General features: G+C 34.1%; 2 protein-coding genes across 4 annotated transcripts; both read right to left on the bottom strand.

Annotated features, from left to right (window-relative positions):
• LOC105178345 (LEAF RUST 10 DISEASE-RESISTANCE LOCUS RECEPTOR-LIKE PROTEIN KINASE-like 2.3) lies at positions 513-5,752 on the bottom strand. 3 transcript variants are annotated; one of them, XM_020699060.1, is made up of 5 exons: positions 4,716-5,752; positions 2,159-2,203; positions 1,986-2,078; positions 739-1,886; positions 513-652 (listed from the first exon to the last, which is right to left on the bottom strand). In XM_020699060.1, the coding sequence occupies exons 1-4, from the start codon at positions 5,569-5,571 to the stop codon at positions 964-966; spliced, it is 1,917 nt and encodes a 638-aa protein (XP_020554719.1). In that variant the 5' UTR covers positions 5,572-5,752; the 3' UTR covers positions 513-652; positions 739-963. The 3 variants fall into 3 exon arrangements, with proteins under 3 accessions (XP_020554719.1, XP_020554720.1, XP_011100114.1); XM_020699061.1 differs by adding an exon at positions 4,518-4,551 and having other exon boundaries at positions 739-2,078; positions 4,716-4,851; XM_011101812.2 differs by having other exon boundaries at positions 739-2,078.
• Positions 5,895-10,278, bottom strand: LOC105177927 (protein ABHD17B). The gene is made up of 5 exons (XM_011101236.2): positions 9,627-10,278; positions 8,520-8,556; positions 6,844-7,080; positions 6,710-6,757; positions 5,895-6,584 (listed from the first exon to the last, which is right to left on the bottom strand). The coding sequence occupies exons 1-5, from the start codon at positions 9,929-9,931 to the stop codon at positions 6,183-6,185; spliced, it is 1,029 nt and encodes a 342-aa protein (XP_011099538.1). The 5' UTR covers positions 9,932-10,278; the 3' UTR covers positions 5,895-6,182.

Below are 17,335 nucleotides of genomic sequence, written 5' to 3'. Positions count from 1 at the left end.
TTTTTTTTTTAGAATAAACTTGAAGCTTTCATTTCAACAAGGATAAAAACAAACTATTGCAAAACAATACATGAAACAGAGAACATCCCAAGTCCAAACCTATAGAAACAGAGCTTTTTCAGGCATATTCATTATATTCTATATATATTTTTTTAGGCATATTCCTCATATTCAATATATTTCTTTTAGGCATATTCATTATATTTTTACAATTGGCTGCAGAAAAAACATTTCAGAATTTCAAATTTTTGTTAGTGACTTGAATAGCAAATCCTCTTATTCAAAGAGTTTATATGTACGTATCATGTTATTATACTCTTGTGTTTTGAAGATAATATTTAGTTTTAGAGATCATTTACTTAGCTAAATATGCATTATTATAAATTTTCCACGAGTGATCTAAAACTCATGAACAGGGCTAAATTTTATGCACCTTCTATGACAGATAGAATATGCCCTGCAATTCCCGCTCCTGGCAAGCCTCACTCAGACAGAAACTGCATGGCTGTTGACCGCATCGTTTAGTGGGATTCTCCTTTCTCCGATTGAATATGTGGTAAGATAGTGATCCCCCATACCCCTGTTGTTTACGATCATATAATGCATGCAATGTAGCAGAATATATCTGATTATCATCCGTTGCCCGAACAACCTGAGAGGTGAATGCACCTGTCAGAAAGTTTGAAGTTCCTCAAACAAAGAGTATTCATTCTGTTCTCTAGGGGACAGATCAAGAACCTGTTTGAATTCACTTAAGCAAAGTGAATGGATTTGGTTCTGAAGCATCAGAATATCTGGAGTCTGAAGAACTGGACCAAATTCTTGTGCTCACGTTTCTGTCCTTTTGGTACATATACTTTTAAAATGTACAACATAATTCCACCATGACTTGAATTATTGAGTCAATGTAGCCTGAGACTTTGGACATTAAACAGATTGTTAGCCAATTTGCTAACCTTGTCCTCATATTTCTATATCTACATCTACAGAAACTGAAGAGGAAAATTGTGGTCCTGACAACTTGGGAGAAGAAAGGAATGGCTTTGGGGGAATTTTTATAGACTCAAGACTTCCTTCTAACATCTCCACAACCTTAGTCATTGCTGGTCTGTCTGATGGAGCAGTCTGAATGCACCAAAGCCCTACCAATAACATTTTTCTTGCAGTTTCTTCTTGCTCTTCAGTCATGAGATCATCTAATTTCTCGTTCTTGAGCGCAACGTGCTCGTAAATTTTGTCAGGAAAATAATCTTCACTTGATTGGATTGCCTCAATTTTATCAAAATTTCTTGCTCCAGCCATTTCAAGAAGCATCATTCCGTAGCTATACACATCAGACTTGTGAGAAACTGCTCCGAAATTTCTGGAGAACACCTCAGGAGCAATGTAGCCAACAGTCCCTCTTGCCCCAAGCATTGATATTATACTCTGCTTCTTCTTGAACAATTTAGCAAGCCCAAAATCAGATATTTTCGGGCAAAACTCTTCGTCCAAAAGAATGTTCTGAGGCTTGATGTCAAAATGAACAATCCTTGTGTTGCAACCTCTGTGTAGATACTCAAGACCGCGGGCGATGCCTACTGCAATCCCATACAATGTTTCCCAATCCAACTGACAGCCTGGATCAATTGATCCACTCTTACAGATGAACTTGTCCAATGATTTGTTTGGCATATATTCATAGACTAACACTCTTTTCTTTCTGTCATAGCAAAATCCCAGTAGATTGACAATGTTTACATGGGAGGTTCTACTTATACTGGCAACTTCATTAATGAATTCTTCCGTGTTGTTATCAGTCTCAGTTAAGACCTTAACCGCAACAAGCTGGCCATTGGGTAACTTACCTTTGTATACAATGCCATATCCTCCTTTCCCCAGCTTTTCTGCAAAGGAATTAGTTATTTTCTTGATTTCCCTGTAGTTATATCTCTTTGGAGCCAGAGATCCATGGCTGAGTAGAAACTTGTCAATGTTTTGCTTACTTTTTTGGTCAGCCTCCTGCAGTTTAAATTGTTTTCTTATGTAGAAAATGATGATGGATGATATAACTAAACCAGCAATACCAAGTGACACCCCTGCATAGAAGCCGAAAATAGGTTATGCAATTCGACTGAACAATAAGAGGATTGAATATACTGGAAAGAATATAGGTTACCTATTATGACATACATCTGCAGATCAGAAAGCACCTTTCTAGATCCTGAAGAAAAAAACTAGTAATCATAAGAACATGAAGAAATCATTTCCTCTACTATGCAGGCACATACATGAACTTGCAAGGAGTGATACTCTTGTTATGCTATTATTGTTTACCAAATACAACATTCGTGGTTTGCCCCAAATTCTTGAATCTAAAGAATTGGAAACTTTCAGGAACTATGATAAGGTTAAGATTATGAATTCTTCCCAATTATAGGAAGATAAAAGAGAATAAAGTTTTTTGACAGATAGATCATGTTGTTTTCCATTCTCAAGTAGCAGATAAAATACATAGGAAATTCGCAAGATTGTTGGCAAGTTTTTCTATCCTCTTGTTTTTTTTACCTTAAGATAATTTGTCCTACACAACTTATTTCGTAATAGTTTTTCAGCCATGCAGGCCTTGCTTTGGAGCGAGCGAACTGCCTAGGGGTAGCACACTGGCGGCATATGGTGGCTCACCACAAAAAGGTTTGAGCAAGGAGGAGTGAAACACAGGATGGATGCATGAACACTCTGGCAAGTCAAGTTAGGCCACAGGTCCATTATGTGAAGAACGCAAAATAGGTTGTAGTATTGTTTTGCCAATTTCTGAGAATGGCGAGTCACCATTATCTGAGATATGGCTGGAGACAAAGGAGGACCCGATCGCAATGGTAAAAGCTCGGTCTCGTCGATGTCGATCAGCTTGTTATTTCATTTTGAGGCCTGCTTAAGCCAAATGGTATTTGGCCATAGATAAGATGTCTTGGCGAAGGGTTAGGGTGTTGTCAAGCAAAGTAACCAGGGGTTGGAATAGGTGACAGAAAGCCAATTGAATTGATAGTTTTGGAAACTATTCAGCAATCTTTACTAAAGTAATATTATATGGTAAGTATTCATCCTTGGCATATGTGTATGTCGTGCTTACCAATTACATTAAACATCGCTTTAACGTAACAATAGATGTTCATAGGGCAATTAGATAATCCATGTGGTTGGGATGCGCATTGGATGATGACTATGATACCAACTTCTAAAAATTGTTCTAAAATATTCTAAGTCAACTACTTCGAGATTGGGCATCAAAAGTCCTATAGATAATTGCACTGAATATTGCATTCATTGAATGATTACCGTATTTCATCGGCGACAAATATTTGACGTCTATGTAATTTCAGTGGGTTAGTTGACAAGGTAGTCAACTGTTGAACTGACTTGTGGGAATCGTTATATAGAAGCCTTAGAAGCTCAATTAGTATGACCAAAATAGTACGAGAATAGTCTTCTTTTCGCGTATGGGAGTAACGATAAGGCTTTGTGTTGATCGGTGTGTGTTGGGGAATGAGATGGATATGAAGATCTTGTGGCCGAAGGTGAAGAAGGCTTTGTGGTATGTGAAATAGGTGTTGATATTCAAAGAGAAGCCTACAGAGGTCTTGGGGATATGTGGCAGTAGGCAGGATCAACAAGGGATTGAATCGAGAGATAGTAAAATTGCATTCAAGGAACCCAATAATCAGACAAGAAAGGCCGAATAATCAGAAAATAAGGGAGGAAGCCTGCTCATCTATTCTGCACCCAGCAACTGCACATATACAATTACTCTTTAAAGAAACTTAATGTATTGCACGCGCTTGCAGCTATGATTGATTTTTATGAATAAAATATAATTTTATATGTAAATAATATATATAATATATTTATAATAATAAATATTATATATAATATACAATATTTATAATATATATTTTTGTAAGATAATATTAAAACCCAACTCCCTCCCCCCCGCCACCAACCCTCTTTGCCGGCGCCAAGGTCCCCCCTTCTCCATCCCCGTCTTCCCACTATTTTATATCTATTTAGTTTGTTTGAATTAATATAATTTAGGCTATTGATTTGTTAACCAAATTTGGATCTTATATTCAAATGAGATCCAATGATTTATTAAATAAAGATGCAAACTTTATTTTACAATTAAATATAAAAAATCTTTGAAAAAAAAAAGTGTGTACCATACAAAATCATGAGAGGAGTGTTTTTGCTTCATTTCAAAAAATAAAAAAAAAAAAGTAAATTATTGTTTTTTATTTTATTTTATTTCCATAAGGCAATAAATTGCTGGTTTCTAATATTAGGGGGAAAATTGCATTTAATCCTAGATAAAAAAGTGTCAAAAATAAAGAATAGGTATTGTTATTTAGTAATGATGATTAACATGAAAACGCTTCCTCTTCCTTTTCTAATTAAACGAGTTTGAGAAATGTCCGAATCACATCACACAGCCGAAAGCGGATGCGTGAAAAGTCGGATTCAGACGTTTAGGGAAATCTCACCTTGTAGAATTAGAAAAAGCGCAAGGGGAAGAACCTGGGGAATTTTCAGAAATCAGAGTTAGGGACGATGAGGATCGGGAGAAGAGACTGTTTTCTTGGAAAGAGCAAAGCAAACCTCCCCGTCGAGAAAAGGAAATCATGTAGAGCTAGCAGCTAAAAATGAAGAAAACAGGGGAGGAAGAATCAGTTGTTACGTACCGTTTCCAGGTCGGGAATCATCGCAAGTGAATTCATGAACCCGGTCAGTGCAGTAGCAGGCAAACGCCGTCGTGCCCTCATTATACCCACACAACCCTCCCGATCTCGCGCAACCATTGCAGTTATCATTATTCGCCGACCACTGAATCGTAAACCCGCTCCTAAGCGCGTCCGGTAAAAGATTTGCCGATGCAGTCTCAAGATTTGTCAAATCCCTGGCCGCCCTTCGATTCACCGGAACATAAATATTACTGCTGCATGTGACACCATTTCCCTGCCCGGATGCTTCCGCCGTCGTGTAAAAGTTTAAGGTATTTACTCCGTTCACGTTGCAACTGAACTGAAAGGGGACAGGCGTTCCAGGGGGCAGCTGATTCGTGCCGCAGCCATAGTACAGAGTGATATTCTGGTCATTAGCAGCAGAGGAAAAATCGAACAGGCTGAAATTCAAAGTTGTGTTGAAGAATAACGTAGGACAAATAGTGTCCCACAGGTCTTCTCTTGCAATCCTGAGAGTTCGAGTCGTCTTATCAACGTTGAGCACTCGATAGAATGTTGATGATATGTTGAGTAAGGGGATGTTGGATTGGCAGTTGATCTGGAAGCCCGGGTAGCCGCAGGAGACGGGCCGGTTGCCGCCCCAGAATGGGTAGCCTATCTCCCTGAGGCTGCCACACTGAAATGGCTGGCTACAGGTTTGATACTGTGAATCATTTTGACTCGAATAACTCGGGATTCTTATTAACATAAGGACTGTGAGGATCAGGGAGAGAAAACTTTGTTCGAGTTTTAGATTCATTTTAGGAATTTGAGAGGGCGGCGGGGGTTGCATAAACTTTCGAAAAGCCAAGATCATATGGAAATGGAATGGGTTTAATTCTGTATAATAAACTGGACTTATTTGGATGGGAAGAGAGTTACAAAGAACTCCAAACAAGCCATCATCGTCCGAAGATGCAATGGTTCATATCCTCCATGTAAAAGGTCAACGTAAATGTTAAATCCGTAGTGGCTTGGAATTTTTCAAAGTCTGCTCTCTGTTAAAGTCTGAAAATTAATCAGTATAAATTTGGACCAAGAACCCAAAAACCAAAAATATCTATATAAACAAGACGTCCACTAGAAGCTTCTGTTTGAATTTCTAATGATGCTCTACCATTATGCATTCACACTGCCCCGTACGGGTAATCGAACTCTACATACAACTATTTGGTACATGAACCGGAGATAAGGTAGCACGGAACGATCAAACCAGACTGTGACACAGGTTAAAACATAGCAGTTATTCTTATTTTCTCAGGATCAGTATAAATAATTGAGATGACTTACTACTTACTAGATAAGCACGCTCAACATGATACATACTCGGGACATGGAAGGCGTCTCCATCGACACAGGAATAGTGTTAAAACATTATCTTCTCCACCTACACAAGAGAGAGTAACGATGTAATGTGTTCTGTAGCAATCACCAGATTAAGCCTTTTCTTTTCCTGAACGGGTCCACACTATCAGTACTGATTCTAGATTTTTCCAGCTTGCTCGTCTTCTTGGACTTATAGAGTTGGCTGTCCAAACTGTTTCTGGAAACTTCTGGAATATCCGTTCGCAACTCAAAAGTGTCAGTGGTATTGATTTCTGCAGATTTATTCTTGTTGTCAGTATCTAAGGATGTTGCTGCAGAGCCATTGGCTGCTGGTTTTGATTTGCGAAGAGCTAGTACAAACTTCTTCAGCTGTTTAATGAACTCGGGATAAAGTTCAAGATTGCAATGCCCGCCTCCATTTATCCACACAGGTTCACATTTCACCTTGCAGAGCTCCCAAAGCTGCTTCCCATGGGAGCAATCCACAACATCATCGGCAGTTCCCTAAAATTGATCAACCAATTAAATAGTAACAAATTCAATTACAGAAGATAAGTGGAAATGTGGCCAATAAAGGAGAAAGAAGGAAAGGTGAAGCGAAAGAAAGGCTCGGAGGAAAGATAACTTACATGAATAACGAGAACTGGACAATTTATTGAACCAATTTTGTCAATATTCTGTAGTTAACAAAAAATGACTTGAGTGTTAATATGAGAAATAGGTAATGATATAATACATGTGCAAGACTACGTAATATTATTACCTTGTAAATGTCAAACCAATATGTTCGTTTTACAGGGTACAGCACTCTCAACCCGGATAAAATTGGGCTATGCAAAACAACACCTCTCAAGTTTGGTAGACGTGATGCAAGATCAACAGTGGGACCACTACCAACAGACTGACCATATAGTATTAGTTGTTCGTCTTTCACTCCATACTGCTCCTTAAGGCATTTATATACAGCATCAATGTCTGCGTACGTATTACATTCAGTTGGCTGTTTCAAAGAAAAAGGTATTGTTGCGTCATATCGTGACAGGACCTAATGATCTGAACACATAGAGGAGAGTACAAATTCACAAATCAAATATTTTGTATTTATGTAGGACACCTATTTGAACAAATATTAGGAAGGTGATTACGCAGTATACCACTTTTCATTTTATCTCTCAGTGCAACCAATCCATATGCAAACCAAGTTTTTAGTTAGTTCTCTAAACACGCACCTATCCATTTCCTGAAAAGAAAATCACTTACATGTATTACTAAACTGACATGTCCAAATGCGAAATAAGAGGGCCAATTACATACAAAAATTCATTTAGGACTGGCACTAAATCCACCATGACTTCATGCTGACTTAAATGCAGAATCCTTGGTCTAGTTCATTAAGCAATGCCTTCAGAGAAAACAACCAGCAAAAGGAAGAATGGAAACTAATAAAGCCCTTTATCTTGTCTATTTCTCTGGCTGCAGAATTCTAAATGACAAATGCTTAAAGTGGAGTCCACAAAATGTCCATTTGAGAATCAATGCAACATCTGATCATTTTGGACTCCACCTGCAATCCCCAAAGTTATTTCTCGTAATATTTAATCTTGCAGAAGATAAAACATTCCATCATATAACAGCAGCAACTCTGCAAAGTTGATCACCACCTAAATAAATCCATTGATGAGAATCTAGAAGTACTAGCTGTGATTTGATAATGGGGATTCCGGAATGTAGTCTGCTTTTAAGTAAATACATCTATATGGCCTTTCAGCTTTTACGTCACATTCTTTTGATCAAATCTGAACCCTCTGACAGTGCATTTGTTGCAGATCCAACGCAATACTCTTGACAGTGTTGGTGCTTCTTGATCTTGAGCCATTCCTTTATTAAAAAATGAATTTTGAACCCTTTCAATTCACTGAAGAAAGATAAACTCCTTTGTGCAAATCTAAATATTGCATGCTACATGGAAAATACCTTCTCTGTCCCATTGGAATAACTGCCTCTCTGGAAGTGCCCAAATGGATGTATACTTTCTTAAACTGACCATTGCATTGTCTTTTCTTTGCCATGATGCATTATCTAAATTAATCACGATTTGTCATTTACTAATTCAACTAACCGAGGAGGAGGAGCAACCAATATTATGCCACAATGAAGGACAATACTAGAACACCCCACACCAAATCAAGATAAGAAAAGTCATTCAATTTGTGGATGAAGAGAAGGACATCTGGTAGAAAGAAGCAAGGACAACGTAGGTTCTATTGAATGACAAAGTTACAAGATTTGCGTCATTAACGTATGTCCTCCAAATTTCTTAAGGAAAGTTAATCCAAAATGGGATCAGCGTTTCACTAGAAAACAATGTGAAAGTCCCACTAAGACAAACTAATAAACAAAACAGTTTTGATAAATTGCAGTTTGAATTAGGCATCTGACCTTTCCACTTGACTGCCCGTATCCTGAATAATCATACCTGAAGACAAAGGACTGAGCAAGTAAGTAAAGTACACATTCTCAACAAACTTCAATTAATCAGTTTCTGCTACATAATTGATAAATCTGCATATAAATAAAGCTCAAGGAGAAAACACATGGCCTGAAGGAACATCATCTGGCCAGAAAAGATTTACTGGTACAAATGTATAGACACTTTCAAATTGAGATCTTTTGTCTCTTTGCAATTTTATTTACAAGATTAATTTTAGTTCTTTGTAAGCTCTCTTGATAATTGATGTACCATTCTTGTGCACCGCACATGTCGAAAAGTTTTAGGCAAGTCATAAAGTACTTCGAGATATCAAAAGAATGGATGCCTTTCCCAACTGACAAATTTCGAAACCGAATGCATCTCGCAATATATTATTGGTAAAGTATAGCATCAAAGTCTGCGTTCAAAACGATGGGCGAACACAAGGACTCAAGAAGTGCCATAATAAAGCACATTTCAGTTGGACCATTGTTTGTTAGGTTGGCGTAGTTCAATATTCTCTGTACCCCAAAAGTTACAGCAGCAGACTTCAACTCAAGCACCTGCATTTTAGTTTCAATACACTTCCTCCACTAAGAAAGTCCCATCAAAGTACTTGGGGCAACTGTTCGGTACAATTTCAACAATGTATCTTATCTTCATCAACAATTTAGAGCTCTAGTCAAATGTACAAGACAGCTCTAAAATCCTCCTAAGCTAGACGGCGGACTTATATTCTTCTATAGCTCCTTGTTTAGGCTGCACGCAACTGACCTTTCTGCGCATTCTAGTTTTCCGTTTTACCAATTATCAGCTGCTTTAGTGCTTTGTAACTCTCGTATTCCTTAGGATATGGAAAGCATATTAGACATGTTCACTGAAAGCAATAGTTTCTGAAATATTGCAGGAATCATTATTAATAGGTCAGCAGAATCCACAGCCATGGATAAGAAATCAAGCGAACTAATAACAGCAGAAATTCGAAATTTCTATTATAGAAGTAGATTTTGTTACTTTAATTTTCTTCAGCAAAAACTAATAAAACTGAAAAGTTGAGTAAAGAAATCAGAAAATACCCCATAAGATTGACGCGGAGACGGAGACTAAGCTCCACGAACAGCTCATACATCTGACCTAAATCGGCGGCGTTCCCATGGGAATAGAGCATGGTGGCGTTGGCCTTGGGGTGGCTAACGTGCACCGCCACAACATCATTTCCCCGACGAGTCCTCAGCCTCAACACGTCCACGTCCTCCCTCCGCGGCACCTCTGGTATGCAGAGTACCCCGCCGCACGACTCCTCTGCCACCACCGTGTAAGACGGCGGGCTCGGCGGAAAGAACGCGAACTTAGCTGCAATCGTTGACGTCACCCCGCCCATTGTTTCCGTCACTATTCCCCCTCCAAGCGGCAGCTCAACAATTTTTTTGCACAATTCATAAAGAAAGCCGGAGAGCTTTTTTTTCCTGTAATTTATTTTCCCTTTTAGTCGGTGTCTTGTCCTTATCCTCCTGTAATTAGATTCCCGCTTAGACAAGAGATGGAAAACAGGAAACTAAGGGAAGACAGAGTTGACTGAGGCGGAGGAGAGGTGGCGCGTGGGAGAAGGGGAAGGGGAACGAGAGTAGGGACAGGTGAATGGTGAGGGGAATCTGATGTGGTAGATGAGTATCTACCAAGGGGTGGCTGACTTATGAGATTGATTGATGTCTTTTAACGAGAAAGGGGTACATACTATATACTGCAGCTGTGTGGTATGATGTGCCGCAGACTATCTATTACTTTCTAGGAAGGAATATTTTAGAAACTGTTGTACTTTCAGAAACTGAAATTACGATGTCGTTTAGCCCTAATTCTTCAATCATCACTTAAATGCTAGGACCTAATTCACTGTGCAACAACTATTTTGTCCAGTAGTCCAATTTTGGTATGCTATAAAATTAAGAATTACTACATTTATTATTTAAATTTCGTTATATATTTTTTTACTTTTCTCCATAACAATTTTGCACAAAATTATTTTTTTTTTTAAACACAATATAAAGTTTGAAAAGCGAAATTTTCTACATAACAAAATTTATCCTTCTCTACAAAACAAAAATAAGCAGAAAGGAGGTTCCTCCACAAAACATTTTCCATGAAATTAGGGGTATTTCATTACTTATTGATCTTTTGCTGATAGTTGTTGTCCAATCTGAGTTTTTTCTGTGTTATTTATGGGATTGTACCTATATGGATTCTTTGGAGGTTACTCGTTCATATGGTTGACGTTGTGGCTAATGTTTGTCTGCGTACCTTCTGGTTTTGTCACTTCTGATGTTCTTGTTTATCTGGTTGTTTGTTGTTATATCTTTTGCAGGTTTTATGAACCCATTTCACAAGTTCAACAGCTGTCAGCTATACAAACATTTGTTGTAAGGGAGCAGTACTCATTATTTAATATTGTTCTATTTGTAAGGGAGTAGTACTCATTGTTTACGGCTTTGCTAGAAATTTTAGGGAGGTAGCTCTCCCCACTGTAACTATTTTTGTACATTTTAATATAGAAGGATTAGGGAATCCAAAAAGCTCCCCCGACCTCTAAATAATTTTTGTTAAGAAAAAAAAAAAAAAGCAGAAGGGAGGTGCAGATATCAAAGAGTCGGGAAGGTAGTGCGTGGTTTGCAAATCTGTAACAAAATTGAAAGCCAACTCCTTTCAAATTAGAGAAAGAAAGGAGCTTTTATACAAGTAATAATACGTGCACCCAACTTATCCAAAAACAATGAACAACAAAAGATAACGTGCACATACCCTTCAGTTAGTCGTTCCCTCCTAACATCCCCCATTTTCTCACTGTTGTATTAATTTATGCATTATTTTAACATAATTGTTATTTTTATATAATATGCCATTCATTATATTATTCAATCGCATTCAAAACTTAATTCAAAACAATCACAAAAAAATAAAAAACTACTGAGATAGTAACATACATCCATATTTATAAAATTCGAGTTCACAATTTTTTAGTTATGAAACCTTAATCTTACCAATCAAATAATATCTGATAAACTTTACATGATTGATTTAGGAGTGGAAGACTGGACTTGGACTATAACAATGCGCCCAATTAATGGTTGGGGCATTAGTCAACACAACTTCCACAATGTTGCCAAATTGGTTCAAGAGTTCTCTCCATGTATTTATTTTTTAAATAGTGAATACACAATTTATATTAGGGATATTTATATTTTCATCCCTTAATTTATAATTTATTTACATAAATTATTCTTATCTTTTAGATAATTATAAATACTCCAATCAAAATATTATTATCACTTACACCACCTTTTACTTTTTTTAAAAATTACACACACATACCCTAAAAATGTTAGCATTGTTACACAAACTATCTCTATTTTTTTATTGTCAAAAGTAATTTTTATAATTATACAAAAAAAATAAGTGATTTGTGTGAATAGACTACTGAAAAAGAAAATACTAATTATGAATTATAGATTAGTGAAAAAGAAAATACATTTCAGAAAACATGAGAAATTCTTGAGAGGTAGGTCCTAAAATTTTGTACCAAGATCAGGGCCTCTACAACTTAGATAATGTGGATAATGTAAGCATTTTTTTTTTTACCAGCAAAAAAGTTATTATATTATTTAATATTTTTAAATTTAAAAATTAATTTAGTTGGAGAAGTTGAGGCTCCATGATCTTCGAAGTCATGAGTTCGAACCACACCTTATGTGTGAGATGTTGTTTCTACTAAATAATAGGTGTGTTTCTATTTTAATAATAGATGTTGGTTAGATTTAGTGTATTTGATAGTATTGATTAGCATATAATTACTATAATAGTTTGTTAAATATATACGACATGAGTGATTGTAAGCAATTTATTTCAATTAATAATATTTCATCGCTTTTACTTAAAAAAATTAAAAATTAATTTAAATCAACAAATTCATTGAAACGAGACAAAAGAACGAAAAACTACTATAAAAGTATATATGTATTACCTATATTTACGGGACTCAAATTCATAATATTTTGATCATAAAATCTCGATCTTACCATTTAAGCAAGATCTTGCTGCCAAAGAATGGAAGCATGACCGAAGACTGGAAAAGTAACAAATATGGTCAAAATAATTACCGTCAAAATATGTAAAAAAGCAGTTTATATGTATATATATACGTGTGTGTGAACAAAGGTAAAATAAAATTATGAGGCACAACTTTAGGTAAAATTATTAATTATTTACTACTCTTTTATTGACATTTTTTCTGTAAGTCATACAAAAGCTCAATCTTCAAAATTTATTCAAAAAAATGTAGCTATGGTACAGTTTGAGTTTGGTTTGGTGGTTGGAATTCTCAAAATTATTCTTAAACTTTAGTTATAACTAGTTGTAGGTGGCACCATAAAAAAGAGTTACTGTTTATCTATGATTTTATTATCTAGAGATTAAAATTATAATAAATAATTATTATTAACTATGATTAAATAAAATCGATACAAAAAATTTATTTATTTACCATGAAAATTATTTTTGCATGCCTAAGTATTTGCCAGACTTTTAGCCATGATACTCGCAAAAACCATGGCAACATTCATTGCGTGGTTATGGCCAATGACTTTTTACTATGATTATTAATTTTTAATTATGGTAATTAAATATTATATTTTAGAATAATTATACTCCCTTCTATTTGGGGTTTGGTGTATTTACACGCAGACCTCATGTAGTTTGAAAAATTACATCTAGCACCCTTGAAGTTTGCTTTCGTCTAACAAATAAGTCCATTCGTTAGTTAAAATTTCACTGAATTTACTGATATTAAGAAAAAAAAACTGTATGAGAATTAATATTTACCCTCGATTGACTTATTACTGATTTATTGCAGGTCAAATAATTTTATTCATACTAAAATACCCTTATAACAGTGAAAATATACTCTTCACATGCATTAACGCATGAAGACGTATAAAAATAATTTCATCATAAATAGATTTATCTGACCTGCAATAAATCAGTAATAAGTCAATCGGGGGTTAATATATATTCTTTTCTAATTTTTTTTGTTAATATCACCATATTCAATCAATTTTGATTAACGAAAGGACTTATTTATTAAACAGAAACAAACATCAATGGTGCTAAATATAATTTTTCAAACCACAGAAAATTTATAAGTAATTATACCAAATTTCAAAGAGAGGAGTGTAATTATCCCTATAATTTTTTTATTTAAAAAAATAAGTATCATTTACTAAATATTTTGGTTGTAGGAAAAACTCAAATATGAAAATAATTATGGTAAAAACAATAAATACTTTTGAGAAAGAGTATGTGGAGCAAGAGAAAGAGAAAGTAAATATTCACGAAAAAGAAATAACTATTTTTTTAATAAAAAAAATTATCACTTGTTGATATTAGAAAAAAAGGGTAAAATACAATTCACCCCCTTTTGTTATTAAAAATGTTCAAAATATACCCTATGAAAGATAAAAGTACTAAAAATACCTCTGTGATATTCGAAATATAGCAAACTACCCTATTGGCTATGGAAGTGCAGACACTACACTCGCCTTCCTTGCAACACGACTTTAATTTTCAACAATAAAATTAATTTTGCATCTTAATTTATAAATTGTTATATTTTTTTATTATACATTTAACGGTTAAATTTTCAAAAAATACATAACAGCTAGATTTTATTAGATTTTGAATCAAAGGTCCAAATTCAACCCATAAATTAGCAGTTCAAATTTCATTTAATTTAAATTAACAATCCAAATTCAATATACAAATATTTACCATATTTTTATTTATTAAATATGAATAAAATATTTAAATATATTAAATATATATATATATATATATATATTGTATCATTTTCTCCAACCCAACATCTCCCTACCACCCCACCCACCTTCGCCTCCTCACGGCCGCCCCTCACTGTCGTCGCTGTTGTGTTTTGTCGTTGCTGTCCTCCTCACAGCCGCTGACGCCTCGCCGCCGTCGCTGTCCGCGCCCCCTCCTCCCCTCCCCCCTTCCTGGAGCCGGCGCGGCAACTACCGGTGCTCCTCCCCTTCTCTTTCTTTCTCTCTCTATATATACACATGTACAAAATATATATATCTCTTAAGAATATATAAATAAAATATATTATATATATAAAATATAATTAATAATTTTAAATAATATTGATGAGATCTAAGTCATTCATTCATATATGTGATCCAATGAATGTAATAATAAAATTTAAAAGAAAAAAAATACGATGTGTAGTGCACCTCCGGAGCTGAGGGGGTTGTTTGCTATATTTTGAGCGGGGGAGGGGATTAGTGTTTCATTTTTCACGGGGAGTATTTTAAATATTTTTAGAAATACAGGAGTATAAATTGCATTTTGCCCGGGGAAAAAATATAAAAGTGAGTGGGTGATAAAAAAGACAGACAAAAAAATGGATATACCAAAAAAGTGTTCACTTTTAAATATATAGTATAGATATTAGAGATTATAAAGACATTTAATATTTTATATTCAAATTTTTTGTGAATATTTGTGGTTTTAGAAATTTTTGGCAACTTAAGATGTAATTGATTTTGGATTATCGAAAGTAACATGGGTCGGCTAAAAGTTAATAAAGTTTGAAATATTTGGTCAATCATGATTTTATGAAAATAATTAATTTTTTTATAAAAAAGTTACTATAATATTGTATATGTGATGTGATCAGTGCTATTTTGTATGAAATATTATTTATTTTAATCTCATATGAGATTTACAATTTTATTTTAAAAAGTCATTTTACTTCACTAGGGAGAGGAGATATTAAGAATTACAAATCACAAAATCTCTTCATTTACCATTGATGTAAAATTCATGGGACTATCGAATTAAACAAAAAAAAAAAGAAAAGAAAACATACTTTTTTATAATAAATTACTTAAAAGTGGGATAAAACTAACCCTAAAATGAGAAAAGAAAAGGGGAATGTTGCTTGCCTTGTAGTTCAAAGGAGGGATGATCGGAGGGTTTGGATTTGGTGAAGAGTTTTAGTGATGAATGGGTCATAAAAGGGAGGGAATGGTCAAAATCAGCAGTAGCAAAAAGAGAAAAGTGTTGATCACATTTACATTACCATGTTACATGTACTTGCTTCCCTTTGCAGCATCTTATGAACATCTCTTACCCCCCCCCCCCCCCCCCCCCCCCCCCCCCCCCACCCCATGTGTTAATTATTGTTTGTGATTCAAATTATGATCGTTTTTTATACTTCAGTAATTAAATTTTTTTATGTCAATTTATTATCTTAATTTTATAAAATTTTGTATTTTGCCACTTATAATTTATTTTTAACCAATTTTTTTTTGTCAAAAAACATAAGATGCAGTGCATATATGATATTTAAGGGTTATGTGATGTGTTATTTTTTACATATGCACAATATGTGTGTTTTTCAGTCAGAACAATCAATAAAAAAAACGGTCATATATGACAAAGTGCAAATTTTCGAAAAATTAAAATTGTAAGTTAATTAAAAAAAATTGATAATAAAGTGTAAAAACAGGCATAATTTAAATGACAAAATATAATTTATCATTTTTTATATACTTATAATTCTCATTTTCTCTCTAAAAAATTCCCTCTATCTCTATCAAGGAATAATTATTACAAGGTTCTAAAAAATTGAATTAGATGTTTTTTATTTAAACGAATTATCAAATCGAATGTGCATCTCAATTGGCCATGTTTTACAACTTATTGTTACAAAATATTTAATAATGAATTAAACTACAACCTCCTCTAAAAATACGAAATTATATTTTTTTAAATAATTTTTAGAATAACACTTACCATTTATTTGAAAATTCTCTGTCTACATCTAAGCCCTTTTCGTTAGAATTTAAATGAGAAATGATGACGGTAGCAAAAAAATATATATATAAATTTTCAATTAACATTTCTACATATAAATTTTGTACTACCTTTATAAATGTAATATATATACATATACATATATATATATGGAGTAAGGTTACATCACTATAATTTTTTCCGTATAAGTACAAAATTATTATATGAAAATATCAAATACGGGATATAATTAAAAATTTATGTAACTTTTTGCTAATGCCAGTATTTTTATTCAAACTCTAACGTAAACGGATCAAATGTATAGTTTTGAAACTCGTTCGAGGAAAAGTATAATTTTCTATTTCCAGACAGAGTTTAAGTATAATTACCTCAATTTTTAATGTTTTTCAAAATTTAAAGAAAACAGAGGAATTTTGCTACGGAAATGCCAAAAGCCAATTTTTGTGGCTTTAGTTTATAGTAATTGTATAAATTATGTTAGATCATATTAAATAAATTATAGTACAAATACTATTATATAATTCATTATCTTTTCAATTATATAACAAATACAATATATTTATAATGTGGTAATTAATTTTGTGCAGAAGTACAAAATAGTAGTGCAGAGCATTGATATGTACAAGGTACAATAATCTCCATCATTCCATGTGCCTAAATCATGCTACGTAATTTATTTACACAATTAAATAGAAATTAATTTTAAAGCTAAACAATCCTTTTCTCCCTTTCTCTTTTTTCCATGCTTTTGTTATTCTTTTCTCCATAAAGTTTAAAGGAAAAACAAAAAAGAAAACAATTTCATGTGTGCCTAAAGTCTAAACTACCCTTTCAAAATTTCAAGAATTATTTTTGTTCATTAGGAACTAATATATATTTCTATATATATATATATATACTTAAA

This window comes from Sesamum indicum, linkage group LG15, assembly GCF_000512975.1.
Source record: "Sesamum indicum cultivar Zhongzhi No. 13 linkage group LG15, S_indicum_v1.0, whole genome shotgun sequence".
NCBI classification, from domain to species: Eukaryota; Viridiplantae; Streptophyta; class Magnoliopsida; order Lamiales; family Pedaliaceae; genus Sesamum; species Sesamum indicum.
This window is presented reverse-complemented; position numbering and strand designations above follow the sequence as displayed.